Source organism: Pieris rapae, chromosome 1 (genome assembly GCF_905147795.1).
Source record: "Pieris rapae chromosome 1, ilPieRapa1.1, whole genome shotgun sequence".
In the NCBI taxonomy this organism is placed as follows: domain Eukaryota; kingdom Metazoa; phylum Arthropoda; class Insecta; order Lepidoptera; family Pieridae; genus Pieris; species Pieris rapae.
The window spans coordinates 5,604,443-5,623,551 of record NC_059509.1 but is presented as its reverse complement, the minus strand read 5'-3'; the positions used below and the strand labels follow the sequence as shown (position 1 = coordinate 5,623,551).

The 19,109-nt window shown below is 34.5% G+C and overlaps 1 protein-coding gene across 3 annotated transcripts in view; it reads right to left on the bottom strand.

Annotated features, from left to right (window-relative positions):
- LOC111001203 (potassium voltage-gated channel subfamily KQT member 1) overlaps positions 1–19,109 on the bottom strand; it is a 35,595-nt gene that overhangs the window by 9,445 nt on the left and 7,041 nt on the right. Inside the window, exons 3-11 of one of the 3 annotated variants that reach the window (XM_022270979.2) lie at positions 12,722–12,901; positions 10,594–10,728; positions 8,391–8,473; positions 7,479–7,654; positions 4,961–5,089; positions 4,550–4,660; positions 3,874–4,061; positions 3,153–3,304; positions 216–314 (exon numbers count right to left, since the gene is read on the bottom strand). In XM_022270979.2, coding sequence (XP_022126671.2) covers positions 216–314; positions 3,153–3,304; positions 3,874–4,061; positions 4,550–4,660; positions 4,961–5,089; positions 7,479–7,654; positions 8,391–8,473; positions 10,594–10,728; positions 12,722–12,901 — 1,253 coding nt within the window. Of the gene's footprint in view, positions 1–215; positions 315–3,152; positions 3,320–3,873; positions 4,062–4,549; positions 4,661–4,960; positions 5,090–7,478; positions 7,655–8,390; positions 8,474–10,593; positions 10,729–12,721; positions 12,902–19,109 lie in introns of all 3 variants that reach the window. The other 2 variants (XM_022270980.2, XM_045628890.1) reach the window with 2 other exon arrangements.

The window sequence follows — 19,109 nt, the reverse complement described above, 5'->3', positions numbered from 1 at the left end:
ACTTTCAATTCGACGATATTCTTGATCAATGATTAATACGCATCATCATAAACGCAGTCCACACATTTATTTCCATCTCGGTTATTGCGAGTCAAAAACATGTGACATTGCTCATCTCTGTACATTAACGTTATTACCGTGACAGGAATGATTATTTGTAGTTTTGTTTGATAATTCTAAGATTAGTCTCATGAGCCATACCCCTTAACGCTTACCATTGGAATTTTTGTTGGAGAGCGCTGTCTCGGCCACCGAGTCGTCGCTACGGGCTGAGTTGATATTTCGAGTGCACCCTGAGTGGTGAATCGTAGCCCCTGCCAACCCATACATACGCTCACTTTGACAATGGACCCAATGTTTCTAGTTTCTACTGTATCTTAATTGACCCTTACTTTTAAAAAAGATTGTATTTTACTATTGACCACGAATTTCATTTTTTTCACTTTTTTTTATTCATTTCATTTTTTTTATGTACATGCTTTTATTTTATTGATAACTCTGAATAGTTAATTTTTTTTAAAGTATCAACTAAAAAACGAGCTATGAAATCATAACTTCTTTATACTGCATAAAAATACCACCTAAATAATGAGGTCAATGCAGTGGTTGTTAATGTCTAAGCAAACTATCGATCCATTTGTTATCTCTTTCTTACCCAGGTGTTACTGTTATTGTTTGTGAAGGGTTATTATAGATCCCAGTAGAATTTAATCGAATATGTTTCATTAAATAATTTTTAATTCACCTTTCACGAAGAGCCAATGCAGCTACTCAATTAATTAAGACCATAGTGGTCGAGTTTTAACAGAATGGGAACTTGTTAGTAATCGATCAATATATAAATTTATTTTTGAAAAGTTATTAAAATATACATTTTAATTAGACTCGTTTAAGTATTTTGGTTAAATATTTAGTGAAAGAAATCAATAAATTTAATACGTATTGCATTTTATTTTTGAACAGTCAATTTTGTACGAAATTTATACGACGAAAATGTATACGAGTATTATATGTATAAGAAAAAATATTTGGATAAGGTTCTATACTATATCTTTGATACTTTTTACTCTTATTCATGTTCAAGAGGTATTTTTATTATAACCATTCTTTATGTAATTGATGCGCTCACGTTATAATCAAAATTTCGTACCACGGATCTTAGGCATCAAAAGGTCTAAACCAGGACTATGAAGCGTTCCAACTGAGTTCTGTTTGAAACAATGTATAACATTTAACCATTTATAGTTTAAATTATGTATATTTAAAATATAATAAAATACATTTAAAATGATTTTTTAAAGCTAAAATAAGTATTAAAAAATTAAAGATTATGTTTAAGTAATTGTTCCGTATTTAAACAACTTCTAACCTATTTTCAATATTGTATGTGGTATTGTAGTACATTTTCAATATTGGTCTACAAGCGAGAAATATTACTTGAATATACCATAGAGGTTAAGGTAGAAAATGAATACCGATTTTCCCTTGCTGTAATCGGACAAAGAGAGCCCTACAAATTGTCCATACGTCTTAATATTTTTCTTTGGGTCAGACCTACTTCGCCTCTTGGGAAATCCAACAATGCAATACAACGCAGAGTGCTTTTAGATATCATCTGGCCTATAATAAATATGGAGTTAGCCTTGAATTATATGTGAGATAAATTCAATTATATACATTGAATCTTGACCAATTTTAAAACTATTTCATATTAGGGAAAATATTTTGTTTGGTGATATTAATTTCAACCATATTTTCAAAATTTTTATATGGTTAACTTAGAAAATTATATAGAGGAAAAATCAATTGGTAATTTTATTTATATACCTAATTGTCTACCTGGCATGCAAAAAACAAATGCAAAGCGGTGTTATTGTATAGGCTTTTTAAAATCGAAGCTTAATTAAAGCCATTCCAATAAGAGAATTATGCTTGTTCAGTTTATTAAATCAGGAAATCATTTGTGTGAACTGCGTTCTATGATGCGAAACAGACCTAACTAGCTAATGATTCATATAGAAAAAGAAATATGTCGAACTGAATCTCCAATTTCTTAGGCTACTTGAGCAGTCAACGCTATCAAAGCAGTTCAAGTTATAGAAGGCATTTGTTCTTCAAATGGATATAGTAAAGCTTATGAGAGCGGTATCAGTTAGGTATTCGAAGCGTTACGTACTACGCGGGTGCATTTTATTTCAAAATAGTGAAAAATAGAAAGAAGTACTTAATAGACCAGCAAGTGTTTCGAGCTAACAGATGCAGTTTGTCAGCCGGATTTAAGACATCCTATCCGGTATCAATGCTGCTATGCCGTTCGTGTATACACATCATGAAAGGTTTGTCTAAATAAAGGTAATAAACGCAGCTTTCTTGACTTTAACTTTCATGCCATAGTGCCGTCTAAAAGATGAAGAACAAAACCTTGAAAGCAGCTTTTCCAACAATGAAGTAGACAACACGCACGATCTCCTTCCGTAGTGCGATTATCTATGAAACAGGGCATAATATCATGTCACCCTCCATCTACTAAAATAAAGATATTTGTGATATTGATGTGACCATATACTGTTGCGTTTGGAGATCGATACAAAAAGCAATATTTTGTCATAGTTTTATCTTCATGTTTGTGGATTGGCTGTGGCGCTATGTTTGGAAGTTTTGTGCTATGTTAGTTGAAATTCTACTTCGACGTGTATAGTATTACTAAGAGCGTTTAGAAATTTATTTTGACGTTGATTTATTATTTTGTTTTCAATGTTATTTTATTTGTCCAAATAGATCTCTATTTCTGTGAACAGCGATAATCGATCGACGTGAAGCAAAACAATGAAAACCATAGAAACACAAAGACTGTGTTTAGTATCGTTAGCGTATAATAATTAGGATTGTATGTACTTACGATGTCATAATCTATTATCGTCAGAATCAAGGCAAAGGTAACTAATCGCTATACACGAAAAACAAAAGCACACAAAACAAAACTTGACAGTCTAGTATGTTACCATATCTAATGTGTCTTTGTATACCTTCGCATATTAAACACAAATCACTGTACTCTCGAGTGTAGTAAAATGTTTCTATTGTGCACATGTAATTAACATTAACAATGAAATAAAGTGAGATTTATCACTGTTTTCAATACAAATGCTTACCGAGATTTTCTGCGCTTGCGTTGACGTCGTACCGATGTGCAGGCTTCGAATGGGGTGCGGGAGAATGCAGGGAAGTACTTTTGTGTCTTCGAATTGTCGGTAGACGCGATACAAAGGAAGCATTGTTCTTGAATGATGCACTCATGACTCGACTGTCAAACGTATACCTAATTAACGTTTACTTTGTATTTCATATCATCAACGTATGCTTAACGTTTGGAATGCTTTTTATGACGTGATTACTCCACCCACTGAATAGATTAGAGTTATTAAAATTGTAATTAGTACAGTTACAGGCACGCAAAATATTGCGTGATCACGGGATACTTGTTATTTTTTATATACTCTATAAAACAGACGATCTTCATATGGGATTTTAATATATAATCTGCGACGAGGGCTTCCTATTGACTGTTAAAATGAAGTAATTCGATTTAACAATAGTTTTTTTATACCTATTAAATATCAAATAAATAAATATATAATTTAAAAAATATATAATAAAGTAAAGTTTGCTAATAAGATTTTATTTTAATATAAAATTAAAACTACTAAACAAGTGCAACTTAATTTAGAAACAGAATCCCAATATTTTATTTGAAAATCGCTATCAGCTTCTAGGAACACATACCAAGACTTAAAACAAAAAAAATGATAATAGAAATCTCATCCTATCGTCAACAATTGGTGACCCCACCTTATAAACGTGATAAAATCTCACCTAATTTGAGGGCTTGGTAGCGGTATCTGATGTATCTTCCATGTAGCGACACTCATAGAGTGCTCATCAGCGGCGTAGCACCGCCATAGAGCTTGTATAAGCGTAGCCGCGGGCTGCCGTCGTCTTATCATGTGCTTTTGCCTTTGTTGTTGTTGTACTTTAAGGGCAAAACCAGAACCTAGTATGCCCTACCCAAAAAAACCGAGAAGATATTTAATAATTATAAAAATATTAATAAAAGCACTACGCTTTACATAGGTCTATAAGGTATCATAGCTCAGCATTTTGATAAAAATTTGATGTGAGAAAATTATTTGAAGGTTAACGTTTATGTCCAATATATTTTATTTTTAATAAGTTTAGTTGAGGTTTAGAAAACAATTGATAGAGGATCATTTCTTAGTCATTCTCAAATTATTCTCAAGTTATTAAAAGTAAGGCGATAGAATTACAATTTACAATACCGGCCTTTATTAAATATTTGTTACTATGGTTGCGATGTCATTTCCATTTAAAAATACATATAAAAGTCTACGTTTTATATGGCCGAATATTTAGTAAATAGCAGAATCTTCCCGTTTATAATATAACTGTTCTCAAGTAAGTTGCCTAATTGGCATACACTTTCTACGAAATCAGATAAATGAAATGGTGTAGAAATAAATGATATACTTACAGCAGGAAGAGCAAAAAATGATATTCCTAGAAGAGCACAAAATGAGGCAATGAGTTTTCCTTGCCAGGTTTGCGGTACCATGTCGCCATACCCCACGGTGCACAGCGTGATCTAAGAATATTACTTAATGTTTACTTATTCCTAATACCAATGAAATGTAATTACGAATGACCTTGTCTCAATTCTCTCTGAAATGACGAAAAGCTCAAAATTTCTCATAAAGTACTTTGGTTAAAGTTTATGAGACATGAAGAGTCGTACTTTTGTTGGATTTTCACGTAATATTATTTATTTAATTATAAGTCGTAAAAATGCGACTTAGTTATATTATTTACATAATTTTATTTTGGATTTGATGGCCTTCTTCCCTTGGAGGCAATGTCGATCCATAATTAGTGTTTTCATACTTACAACACCCCACCAAAGAGCTTCCGCGAAATTCTTAAATTTGGTATCAGCAACATCCTTTTCGGCCAAGTAAACTAAAAACGATGCGAAAATCAGTCCCAGAAACCCTATATATAACGTAGTTATCAGTTCCTGTAACAAACATACCTTTTTTAAAGTAAGACAAATGGTGGTTTATTTTCTATCTACTGTTTTAGGTAGGTTCTTACATACATTTTGACTGATTACATTAAATTTTTATGTCATAAAAATTTAAAACATACATCGAATTTTTAATGGATGTTTATAATTAAGTTAAAACATACTAGATATAACTTGAGGTTAAGTGTCCTAATTAAGACAAAAAAGCCTTTAAAAATCAATCTTTTGGTTGAACATCTCTAAAATTAACGAAGTACCCAAGTATTTTCCTGTTAAATAGACAACAACGATTTCTAATAATAACTCGATACTCCAATATGTATAATAGAATTGTTTTCTTCAGATTATTTTCTGCAACTTAACAAAAAAGTAAGATGCGCTTATTACTACGACACCGGTGTTCTGAATCGCATTACTTTCTCCATTATTCACTGAGTATTGTAGTACTGCCAGATTCTTCTACAACGGCAAAGTACAATTTTCTTCTATTCATAGAAATGTATCAACCAAACAATAGTTTTTGTGTTCACTTTATCTAGCCACGATAGATATTATACCAAGTTTCTTTACAAAAATACTTCTATTTAAGTCTATAATGTAAAGTTCATATATATTTTACGTTCCGTAGTTGTACAAGCGACGATAACACATTTGCGCGTTCGACAGATGGATTGAAACTTTTACGAATCCAAATACAATATTAAAAGAGGTCAAAGACCTAAACTCAAAGGTGTACTCGGAAATTTATATCTTTTTGAAAGCTCGATTGATTTTTAATCTTACTTTTGAAGCAAGCTTAATTACGATCACGTACTTCGTGACCTTTAACTTAATCTGAAGCGTGTTCTATATAAATTTAATGTATGTTATAAGATATTTAAATTTATGCGCTATTTTATTTATTTATTTATTTACACTTCACAATATATATAAATTACAAGGGATGCAACGGGCGGCCTTATCGCTAACAAGCGATCTCTTCCAGGCAACCGCTATGTTCGTTACTTTGCTAAAATAAATCTATTGATATAATATCAATAAGATTCACGTAATAGAACTGAATAATGGAGCGCTGTACCGTATACTCTAAGTTGAAAATACAATTCACAACCACAAACAAACATTCATGCTTAAAGGAATCTGAATAGGGCTAGGATATTTCTACCGCATTACACAAGTTGAACGTAACAAAGGCTTTGATTTACAAAAAATGACACGCTCCGATCGCTTCTATGGAGGAGACGAATCGAACAAAGAACGCTGATTTAGCATAGCTCTTTGTTTTACAAGACGACGCTGGGAAAACAACTATCAATAAATGATACACGTGTTTTGGTTTATTTTTATAATTTAAGACTAATTAATTGTCGCGATTTATTCAGATAAAATCATGTTAAATTTTCGTAAAAGTATAAAACTAAAGAATTCAGTATCGATAATCTGTATCATTCAACGTTTGTTTATTGGATATAATTTGATACCTGTTTGGTTAGTCAATATCAAGGCGTAGGAAATCCCGCTATTTCTCGGATATATTTTTATTGATGCTCACATAAGCTTACATATACTCAATCATGAAAGCTTAATATGAAACTATTGTATATCTTTGATTTCTTTACTATATCAAATGTATACGCACCCGTAGAGGAAATAACGATGTTCCGATACCAATTTGTATACCGTTTCTGCTACGTCACTATAAAATCAGAGCTTAAATACTTAGGATATAATAACTATAATTCCTTTTCCAGAGTTAAAAGTAGACAATAGTTTTAATAAAGCCAAACAAATACTAACTTTAACTTTTAAAAGCGTTTCAAGATTTCGCTTGAAAATGAATTTGTAAAGTTGTGGTAAATACGATTAGACTAATATATAATCTTTCATTTACTAAGTTACCGTAAGTACTATAACGTAAGTTTAACGTGGTTCGAAGAGTTAACTGATAACTAATGCCATATTGGTATCGCTTGGTTTAATATTTTTAACGTAATACGTTTATGATTATGTAAAATATAGAGATTTTGAAAACTAAATCTCTCCACATATTGTATCTGTTTTAAATTACCTAAAGTAATTAGGTTATGTTATTCCGTCACTAAAAATATCACATTGTACATCACGCACATTCATTTTTCAACACCGAGTAAACAGTGTTGAACAATTTATACAAAAACCCACTCATTGTCATGTGTGTTTGTTTACATACTATTTTTGAAGCATATGCAGCAGTGAAGTATATATGTATCCGCAGAATTGATAAATAACAATGGAAAGGATAATCTAACGTGTGCTTTGAATGAACATATACAAACATTTTAACGACTGAAGTTAAGTCTTATGCCAAAATACAATATATTATATAGTATAGGTATCGTACCTGTCTGTGTGCGTATACAACTGAGCCTAGAAGTTTCCATGTACCCCCTCGTCGGTCCATTCGCACCATTCGTAAGATTTGGAAGAATCTTAAACCGCGTAACGCTGACGCCGCAAACACTTGACCCGAGGATCCCATACCCAGCACTACCATAGACGCTATGATCGTTGTAAAATCTAAAAAAAGTAGATTATCTAAGCATATTATACAGAACATGAGTTCTGGAGATATTTCTATCGTGACGGTAACTCAATTATACATTAAATTTTTATTATCATTTTCATAATAATTATTGAAATCTTTATTTATAATAAAAATAACATAGATATGCATTTAAAACATAATAATACAAGGAAGAATGGATTTTATTGATAGTAGTTGCAAGTCAGGAGACTTTTATTATTTTTTCGAAACTTGTGTTGTCTCCGTTACATATTATGCAAATGTTGAGAATATGGTAATATTGTAAGGTTTTGTGTTGTGTCGGATGAATTTACATAAACAAGTATGTTGTTTTGGAACGTATGTTGGTAATAGATATTCAGATTGGTTTCGGACCGCGACCAATTTCACTTGCTAAAAATAGCAAATAGCCTTTCGCTAAGGTGAATGGCTCTGTTTAAAAATATCATACTACAAAAGCTACTGAAAGACATTTATAGGTCAAAGTTGAGGTATAATATTATCGAAAAGCAACATTAATAATCCCTAGTGGGCGAATCGTGCAGCTATATTTTACGTTACGACGGCAAGGTAGTCTGGGTGGAGCGGCTACCAAGAGGACACCCGCTTCTATATTCCATGTATAGGCGAAACCTATTAAAATAATTACTCCAGGTAAAATTCAAGCTCTCTTCCAAATTTGAAATCTTTCATAAGTTATTAAAATTTAAATATTCCTGAATATCTTACCGATTATGCAAAAAGGCCGCCTTAAAAACTTGAGGCGGCCCATTAATCCTTGATACCGAGAACGACATCCCGACGACCACAACCTGCAATAGAATACAACGATGAGGAACGAAAACAAAACGTAATTATTACAATACATAAAGTCATAGTTGAAGCCTTACAAACAAAGTACGCTATTTTTGGCTTGTACTCCGCAAGAGCTTGTTGACCAACTTAGTAAGGAAAATAGCTCGGTAAATGTTCGAAAGCCACGCTAATTAGCAAGTCCCCCTGAGGAAAACAACTTACTTATAATGCATTACGCAATGGCGGTGTGGCTTGATAGCTACTTGTTATGCACCATATATATTAAGTATTTCTTGCATATAATTTTAATACTGCAACTATATAAGCACTTATTATTTTTATAATCATATACGATTTGGCATTATAATGCGACATTTAAAACCCCACTAATTATACACTGAGTTCAAAGTCATAGATGGATTTATTTTGAACGCTACATACACTAATTATTATTATTATAAATGGGCGAGTATGTGATTATATGGTTCTGTAGAGGTATTATCAACAATATATATCACTGACATACATTGATGAACTTTTATGGATAATTTTTTTAGGGATTCATTAAACTTATTTATTGACTATACAATCTTTAAAAGGAAAAATTTTCAGTCTTACGGTTAAGTCTGGTTTTATATAAGTTAAATGGAACCTGTTTATTTATATGAATTAAGCTCAGCTTGCAATGTTAATTAAAAACGGAAAGTCGAGCCAAAAGTCTGATTGAATTATTAAGTCTCTGTTGGGTGGAAGCGTCATTCTCTTTTTAGAGTCACTCACTGAAACTATTGTTCATTAAATGTATAGTATTGAAATAATTGTGGAATAAAAGTAGAGGAAGTTTTGATGATTATTAATTTTAGGGCCTGTTTCACAATGTCCGGATAAGTTCCAAATAAGCTATTTGTTACATATTTGTAGGATAAACAGTATTTTTGCGTTTCACGACTGTCAGATAGCGCTATACGTCATGAAATGTGAAGTATCTTATTTGGAACTTTTATCTTTCAAATAATTTATGTGTTGCATAGCTATTTGGCACTTTATCCATACATTGTGAAACAGGCCCTTAAACTTAGAACGGATTAAAAGTACTGAATTATTTGAGAGTTAGAATCCAAATGTAATCGAGCAGTCACACTCTGAAATAGAGCTTTTACTGGAATGTTCTAATGCAATGATTGGTAATAAAAGCAATGATTATTATTATTATTGGTAAGTGAAACAAGAAATTTCGTCTTATTCGTATGAATTTCAGGTCTGATTGAAAATAAGCACAATGCTTTATATTATTTATTATTATATTTATCAAAAAAATTAAATTATCATGAACAGAATTTGGGTTAGGACTTTGGGTTTAATCAAAATAGTTTAGAGTTAATCATATATTTCTTCTCCTTTTTGTTTTTAAGTTACAATATTTAGCTAAATGTTATATATTTAGTTGTGACGTATTCTGATTTAATACTTTATTTGTTACGTTACAATGATGTTATTCTATATTGCATGAGTTCAGATTTCACTTGAACGAACAGCTAAATGTGCGCGACACAACCAACTCACAAGAATAATATTATGTATGTGTGAATAGGTGTAAGTAGTATTTAAGATATTATGTAATCAGATTTGATTTTCTCGCTTCCTTTTAAAGTGGTGAAGACTCTTTCAAGCCCTTAAATATCGTGGTGAGCCTGCCCGATAGCTTTGAAATAATCCTACCACCTTGATCTTTTATCCTTTGACCTTAGGTCTTTTGATGCAGATATCTTATACTTATTTATATATTCACTATTTATGTGTTAGGGTATTACAGCGGCACAGCAGGTATTACAGGGCTTAGAGTTGTTAGGTTCTAAGTTTTCACCCTCTCATATATTTACACTGTAGCATATTATAAATTATTTTGAAGAAGTATAAAATACAAGTATGTAATAAAGAACACTTTAATGAAAAACACATTGGGCCGTAAAAACATTATTATAATGTGATTTTTCAATAGTATTCAAAACATAATAAATCATCAGTTAAGATTTTTGTTTTTGATTTTCTCATGTTTCATATTTGTTTGTTATATGTGTCCGTTAAATATAGTTTAAGCAAAAATCAATAATGAAATTATGCATATGTCAAAACTTACCGTAAACAAAATTCTATAGCGAACCACACGACGACTACGGCCTCCATATAGAGAAGTACAATACCAGCTTTTGCTTCGTATTCTTCTATAGTGGAGAAAACCGACAGTGACAAACACATGAACACCATCAAGAACCTAAAAAAATGGTAATTTCAACTAATAATCCTTATGTACACGAATCAGGCTATTTGTCTTGTCCTGATTTAAATAAAACTATAAACAGATAAAATTAGTATATTATTTACATTCCTTGATGTTATAAAAAAGGATACAAATGAGTAGTGCTAGCGAAAAACATTTTCAAAAATGCGTAACGATAGTCTACTTAGTTGCTTTAATGTTTATTTTATTTTATTTATTGGAATTAAATTGTAAGATTTTATGAATTTTTGATGGTATAAAATGAATACGACTAAATTTTAGACGATACACAATATACGAAAATAATAAAAAAATAATAAATATACGAAACGTCAATCTATATTATTTTATTAAAATACTTAATAATTGGCAATTTATCGTCTACCTATAGGTATATTGTTTTTGAGGTATTTATAGTAACTTTTTTTGTCGAATTTAATATTTCATTTAATAATCATTCAATGCGTCTCAAAGTTGAGGATAACTGGTAGTTCCTAGCTACTAGCGCTGAGAAAAGTTTGTTAAAAAACTCTGCGCCACGAATCCTCACCTACTTATTACTTATTCTTGAGTTTTCTTATCAACAGGATAGGAAAACTTTGATGCGGGCGCCAATAGTAAGAAAAACAAAAATAATACCATTATTTGTATGTTTCTCTTTACTTATATTATTACAGATGGCAAAGTAAAATAGAATGACAGCTGAATGAATAGTTCATTTAATTAGCTGGGTTAGAATGACAATAACTATGAATCAAAACTATCTACTTTCATTACAGGGAGGCAATTTTTATTAAAACTATTTATATATTTATTAAGACTAAATACTTTGAAATAGTATGCTTATTGAGTATTCAAGTACATACAAATAACATAAAGTATTACCTCAAAAGCGTATAAAAATTCCTAAATAAGGGTGAAAAGGTTGGGTCTACGTTTCCTAACAGAATGTGAGCGTAGCGTGGTCTCGACATGTTTATTATTGACACATTCATTGCCTTCGGAAACGGCCTTTACCATATATTTGTATAGTCTGCGCCGGGAAATGGGGACAAATAGTTCACTCTATGGACTGTTTGCATTGCACCAGAGACCGTCCTTTAGTCACAAAGGTTTGCTGCAATATAACTTCCATAACTCGGCCTACGTGGCTTATTGGTTAATGCACACTATAAGTCACTACTTTCTTAAAAATATCAATGAAACAGAAAAGGGTTAATTGCTGGACTTCAAACACAACATAGAGAATATATTATATTGCAATGACAGTTACAGTTTACAGAACCTTAAATTAAAACAACATACATTACGATTTACTCATATAATCTAATTACGTGGATTTCATTTTGAAATCAACGTCCGTGTAAAACAATTTCATTTATAATTTTTTTAAATAATGATATTATAATACTATAGTACTAAATGTGAATACCACATTTAGTACTTGTCAAATATACCAGTTCAAGGTTGGTAATTTATGTGCGTTTAATATATGTAGCTATATAATTTAAACCGCATTTGATCCCTCAGAAAATAGATTTACGATTAATGTAAAGATAGCGTATGTAGGTAATATGATTAAAAATTAATTACCAAGTTGAATATTCCGCGCTAATGTAATAGCAAATTTGTAACATAACCCTTGTTGATAAGTAATTTATTGAAAATTTAAAACATAAAGTAACTGTATACCTTCGTAATATGAATTTTTCGTGATATTTAAACGATATGATTGACGATTTGATGACGATGATTGGATTTTTATTTCTTACAAAACACAAAGCATATGATTTAGAGAATAATATATAAAGGTCGTTGTAAAAAATAACAATATAATTAAATCTAAAAAATGAATTCATAATAAAATAAACATTAAATTAATAATTGTTCATTCAGTTATTCGAAGTCACTTAAAACATAAAACTTGGCTTAGGACAGTAAAAAAGGAAGTACTGTGAGTAATATTTGTTATAAATAAAGCACTTACACAATCATATGATAACAGACGGCCTTAAAACCCCTGGGCCGTTCTAGGAAATTGTAAAATTTAGATTGAAATCGTCGGCAGCACGCGTCGCGTCGCGTGGCGCGGTAGCTGATGGGTTTGCCGAGTAGCGACATCCGCGGCGTCGCCAGCCGGTCGCCCGCGCCGCCGCGTTTACACTCACTGTAGACAATATTCTTATATCATATATGTGATACGGATAGAACGTACTTTTTAACATAAGAACGTTATTGAAATATTTTCAATTTCATTTAAAAAATCAAAGTCCATAAAGTAGGAACTAAAATGTATGTCTGTAAGAATTGTTCTCACAATTCTTAATCGTATTAAAATAATTGTAAATATTTCTAAGAAAATTTTCTTTATTTTAAATTAATTATCTTTCTTAGAAATCACATATTTTTTAGAAATATATGATTTTTAAGAAAGATATTTTGTTAAATTTAAATTGTATAATGTATATTAAATCTAATTTGACCTGGCAGTACAGATTAGTAAATTGTTACGATACATATACGTAGTAAGTTATTTATATACACAAACAGTGCTTAAATGGAGACATACAAATATTTTACGAAAACAACATGATGAATGCGATACCCTTCACCCCGTCGGACATCAATTTAGTGCGTAGGCGTCTTTTAAATAAAGTCGCTCTAATAAATTAAATAGTTATAGTAGCAGAATATTTCTTGTCAAGCGAGCGCATGAAAAGAAATTTACGCTGGCTAGAAGAGTTGCGAAAAGTGATTACCGGTGATTAAAGGTGAACTAAAAGTAGAAAGGCATTTAATTTTAAGATTATAAGAACTTATTTGTTTATAAGTCTATTTTATTTGGGTGCAAAAAATGTTTTCACACAGAATATAAATTACGAAAACCAACTTCTCCGTTCTACAAAACCTTAATTTAGATGCTTCCTACTTTCCGCCATTGTATTTGATGTCGTATTTTTATCATAATATGTAGACAGCGGTTCGTTGACGTGCGGCTCGTTGAAACACTCCCTTCATCAATGTTTTCGTTGTTTTAACAATTGTTTGTTACAACTCGAAAAATGGGGTTTCGTACATTATAATATATTGCTGTGTGTAGCAAAATGAAAATTGGAATGTGTTTTTTCATTTTGTTTAATGACATGGGACTGGCATAAATCCTGTATGTAATAATATAACAACCTACTATAAAGTATAATGTTCTCTCTCGTTAGAATTCTTCGCGATTTTAAGGGATTGAACACAGCTTATACGGAGCTGGAATTATTCTGTAGTGGGCTGATCGGTTTTAGAGAAACTACGTCTCGACTCGAACTTATTTCGCTGATGATTTTTTTCTGCTTAACCAAAATTTTTATTGTGTTCTTATCTTATCCTATATATGTTTAAATTTTTATTGTTTGTAACACTTATGTTTACTTTAACTGTCATACATTTTATATAGAAGATTTTGTAAAATATGCCGTAGATTTAGTACTATATATGATGTCGTAAACTTAATAAATAAATAAATATTGTATTGGTTGTAATAGTTTGTTTTACGGTTTTGCTACTTAGTAAAGCAACCTAATATATATATATTTAAAACCAAGAAATGTCTTGTATAGGAAAAACTTTGATCAACGGATTCAATATCAGTAAGTTAATAAACAGCTACGGCAGTGAGGAGTAGCCAACAAGCGTATTAATTCGTATTGTTTCAAAAGATAAACATAATACAAGTCCTGCAGGTTAAAAATATACCTCAAAGTATAACAAATAAGCAGAGCTAAGCTTAAGGAATAATTTGAAGCGAATATAAGAAGCTGTCGGTTGGAATAGTCAAGATTTAAAATTGAATTAATTTCTTATAGGGCGTGGGAGACGGCTTTTATGAAGCTTACATGCGGTAAATACATTTGGTTTTGTGTGTTCTATTTTGAATGTGAAACCAATTAGCTAGAAATAGTAAATGTTTTCTCGTAGTCTTGTGATTGATAGACGTCTATGAAACGTTTTTTTGTGTATGCGACGAATAATTAATTGTATTGGTATGTCAAGATAAGACTTTCAAGCCATGTGAAGCAAATAAGTAGAACTGAGTAAGTTTTCTATTGTATGTTATAGAAAATGAAGTTGTAAAAAACTTAGAATTGTTGTTTTTTTGGTTTAATCTAACACAACTATAGGGTAAAAGATAAAATAAATAAATAAATATGAATCAAAATTTAAAAAATAATAAGGTCTCTGAAAGTAAAGTATTTTTTTATTTGTAAATTTGAATATACATAAACTAAAAAACGTATTTTCATAATTAAAATATTTTCATATTCACAGGTACAGCTTCAGGTTTAACTCATATAGGTCAGGTGTCATTGAAAGTTTTTTAGAAAGTGAACTTCTTTGTTGGTTACTCTAGTGTACTCAAGTTAAGTAATTTTATTTGATAACAAGCGCTCTTGTTTGAGCTCAGTTAGTTTTCTTAATCTATGCATATACATTTCTACGATTCATTCTTCTTTATGATTCAATTAGTCGGAAACAGTTGAAATCTTTTTTCGCAAGCTTGCGCGGGTATTGTAATGTGCATAACATTTGAAAAAAACGGGAACTATTAAAAGCGTCGGCGAACATCAAAATGATATAGGCAGAAAAATAATTTTGGCAGTTGTAAAACAAAAAAAACAATGTGACAAATTATTTTTCCTAAAAACCTAACTTTATTCACTACATATCTACCCCGACGGGAGTCGATGAAAAAAAAAGAAAAAAAAAAGGTTAACTTTAAACAAGATTCAAATGAATGTAAAATTATAGTTTCGTTGAACTTGACGCTGACGCTGACGGCTGTAGGCCTTTGAGTGTGGACCCAGCCCGGGTCTACACTCAAAGGCCCATCCTACTCAGATGGGTAGCAAGAGCCTGGAGCCACCGGCCAGTCTCGATCAACCCCAGACCTCTCCCACAATCTCTCAGTAGCCTCCTTCATTATATGCTCATAGGAGGATTATTTTATACTCTAGCTCTCCCACCTAAAATGGCCAATATAACACGCGGTAAAGTACGGTCCGCTAAATGACTGATGGTCATGGCGCTCTCTTGTCCAGGTGATACCGACACAGTTCGCGGTCTAGCTGATTTATTTAATTGACCGGGCTCGTAAAGCAAACTGATTAATGAAACAGGCAAAAACATGGCATTACAACATGAGAGTGTATGTATTAGAAAGTGAAGTAAATATAGGCATGATAAAAAGTAATGAATCTGTATTTTTAGATTGATTTTTTATTAATTCAAAGGACTGTATACAAAATTTTCCGTAGGTGTCATACGAATTCCCAATCAATTTGTATGAAAATGGTATATGGAATAACTTAAAATTAAAATAAAATACTACGAAAGTCTTTTTTTTTTTTTTTTTTTATAGAACAGGGGGCAAACGGGCAGGAGGCTCACCTGATGTTAAGTGATACCGCCGCCCATGGACACCCTCAATGCCAGAGGGCTCGCGAGTGCGTTGCCGGCCTTTTAAGAATTGGTACGCTCTTTTCTTGAAGGACCCTAAGTCGAATTGGTTCGGAAATACTTCAGTTGGCAGCTGGTTCCACAGAGTGGTGGTGCGCGGCAAAAACTGCCTGGAAAAACGCGCAGTTGTGGAACGGCGGACGTCGAGGTGATACGGGTGGAATTTCGTATTCTGCCTCGACGTCCGATGATGAAACTCAGCTGCAGGTATTAATCCGAACAACTCCTCTGAACACTCTCCATGGTAAATGCGGTAGAAGATGCAGAGAGACCCCACATCTCTACGCAACGCCAAAGGATCAAGCCGCTTGGAGAGATTTTGGTCGTCGACGATTCGAACCGCTCTTCGTTGAATACGGTCAAGTGGAAGAAGCTGGTACTGGGGAGCACCCGCCCAAAGGTGGGAACAGTACTCCATGTGGGGCCGAATTTGAGCTTTATATAGTTGCAAGCGGTGGCCCGGAGTGAAGTACCGTCTCGCCCTGCTGAGCACACCAAGTTTTTTGGAGGCTAATTTTGCCTTTCCCTCCAAGTGACCGCGAAACTGAACGTCGTTCGATATGTCAACGCCAAGTATTCCAATGCTGGCTGTGGCTTTAAGGAGAGTGTTTTCGAAAAGAGGAGTAGCGACAAAGGGTGTTTTTTTAGCGGAAAACGCGCAAACTTGTGTCTTTTTGGGGTTAAATTGGACTAGGTTTAGTCTGCCCCAGTCAGAGACTCCACATAGTAGGGTTTCTACTTCAGACACAAGTTTGTTCCGGTACTCATCGACATCTGCCCGAGAAATACTTGCCCGGCCAGTGTAAAGAGTGTCCCCAGTGCTGTCATCCGCATAGCAGTGAATGTTGCTAAGTTGCAACATATCATTGATATGCAGAAGAAACAGGGTCGGGGATAAAACACAGCCTTGTGGGACCCCAGCGTTCACGGGTTTAAGGTCGGAACATGCTCCGTCGATGACGACCTTGATGCTCCGATCGGCCAGAAAGCTGGAGATCCAATCGCATAATTTCTCGGGAAGCCCGTAGGCTGGAAGCTTCGAGAGCAGTGCTCTGTGCCACACCCGATCGAAGGCTTTCGCTATGTCCAAACTAACCGCTAGAGCCTCCCCCTTGGACTCAATTGCCTCCGCCCATCTATGCGTAAGGTATACAAGAAGGTCACCAGCCGAACGACCACGACGAAAGCCGTACTGAGAGTCACTTATCAGCTGGTGGCCCTCCAGATACTCCAGGAGCTGGCAATTAATAATGGATTCCATTATTTTGGAGAACAAGGAGGTTATCGCTATTGGGCGATAGTTGGACGGATCGGAGCGATCGCCTTTTTTAGGGATCGGATGTATCGATGCGATCTTCCAGCACTCCGGGACAGTGCCAAGCGAGTACAGGTACCGGAAAAGGCGCGTTAAGACCGGAGCCAACTCAGGAGCACAAGTACGCAGCACAATTGGAGGAATACCATCCGGCCCGCTCGACTTATGTATGTCCAAGGAAGATAATGCTTTACGGACAGCACTTCGATGCCGGAATGTAACTTCCGGCATCGAAGAATCACACCGTGAAATGCTCGGTGGTGATCTCCCTTGGTCATCCAAAGTCGAGTTGGACGCGAAGAGACAGCCTAAAAGGTCGGCCTTCTCCTTCGCAGTGTGGGCCAGCGAGTCATCCTCCCTGTGCAATGGTGGAATGGAAGGCTGACAAAAATTCCCTTGGACAGCTTTGGCTAGAGACCAGAAGCCTCGAGTCCCCGAAGGGAGTTGGGCCAATCTCTCGCCAAATCTGGCAATGTGCTCTGACTTTGCTTTAGTGATTTCCCGTTTGAAGGACCTGGAGGCTGAGTTATATGCTTTTTTGAGTTCGCTGGTATTAGCATCACGAGATTTCGCCGCTTCTGCCCATGCCTTAAAGCATTCTCGCTTTCGACGCGAGGCTGTCTTGCAAGAACGCTTAAACCAGGGCTGAGACTTGCCACCGATCGGCACCGCAGAAAAAGGAATAAAGAGTTCCATTCCCTGCAGAACCACTTCGGCGACAGAGGCAGCGACGGAATCTGGAGCTTCAGACGAAAAGCAAATAGGCCCCCAAGGGTAGGACGCAAAGAAAGACCGCATCCCGTCCCAATCTGCTGACTTGTAGTGCCAAATACGGCGAAAACCCAAAAAGCGCGACCGCGAAGGGCGCGTAGATGGCACAGTACTCCGGACCACACAATGATCCGATGAACCCAATGGCGGGTCAACGGAGACTTGATAGTTCTCCGGATGCGAAGTCAGCAGAAGGTCCAACAAAGAGGGTTTATGACCGTCCACATCTGGTATTCGCGTAATCGCAGGGACCATTTGTGTCAGGTCGTAGGCTAAAGCAAAGTCGTGAAAGGATCTTCCCGCGTGATCGGTGGTTTCAGAGCCGAGCCAATCGGCATGGTGGGCGTTAAAATCGCCAAGTATCACGATTTCGGCGGTAGGAACCCTTTCAAGCAGGGAATCTGTAGCCATTTGGATGTGCTCGATGAGTCGGTCAGTTTCGTCATTTCCGCTATGGGACCTATACAGGCACGCATAGAATCGCGGATGGTCATCGCAGTCTATGCGGAGCCAGAGGTTAGATAGGTCCCTTCCTTCAAGCGTCCCAAGGCGACGAGAACAGATATCCTCTCTGACGTACACGCAAACTCCCGCCCGCGGCACAAATGAATGTTCCAATTTGTACCCCGGGTAGGAGAGGTAAGAAGTATCAGCCGGGGAGGATATCTGAGTCTCAGTGAGGAAGAATAAGGCCGGCTTCGCAGATTCAAGGTGAAAGTGAACCGCGTTTAGGTTTGAGTTGAGCCCCCTAACATTGGTGAAGTCCACTGTGAGCGTGGAAGGG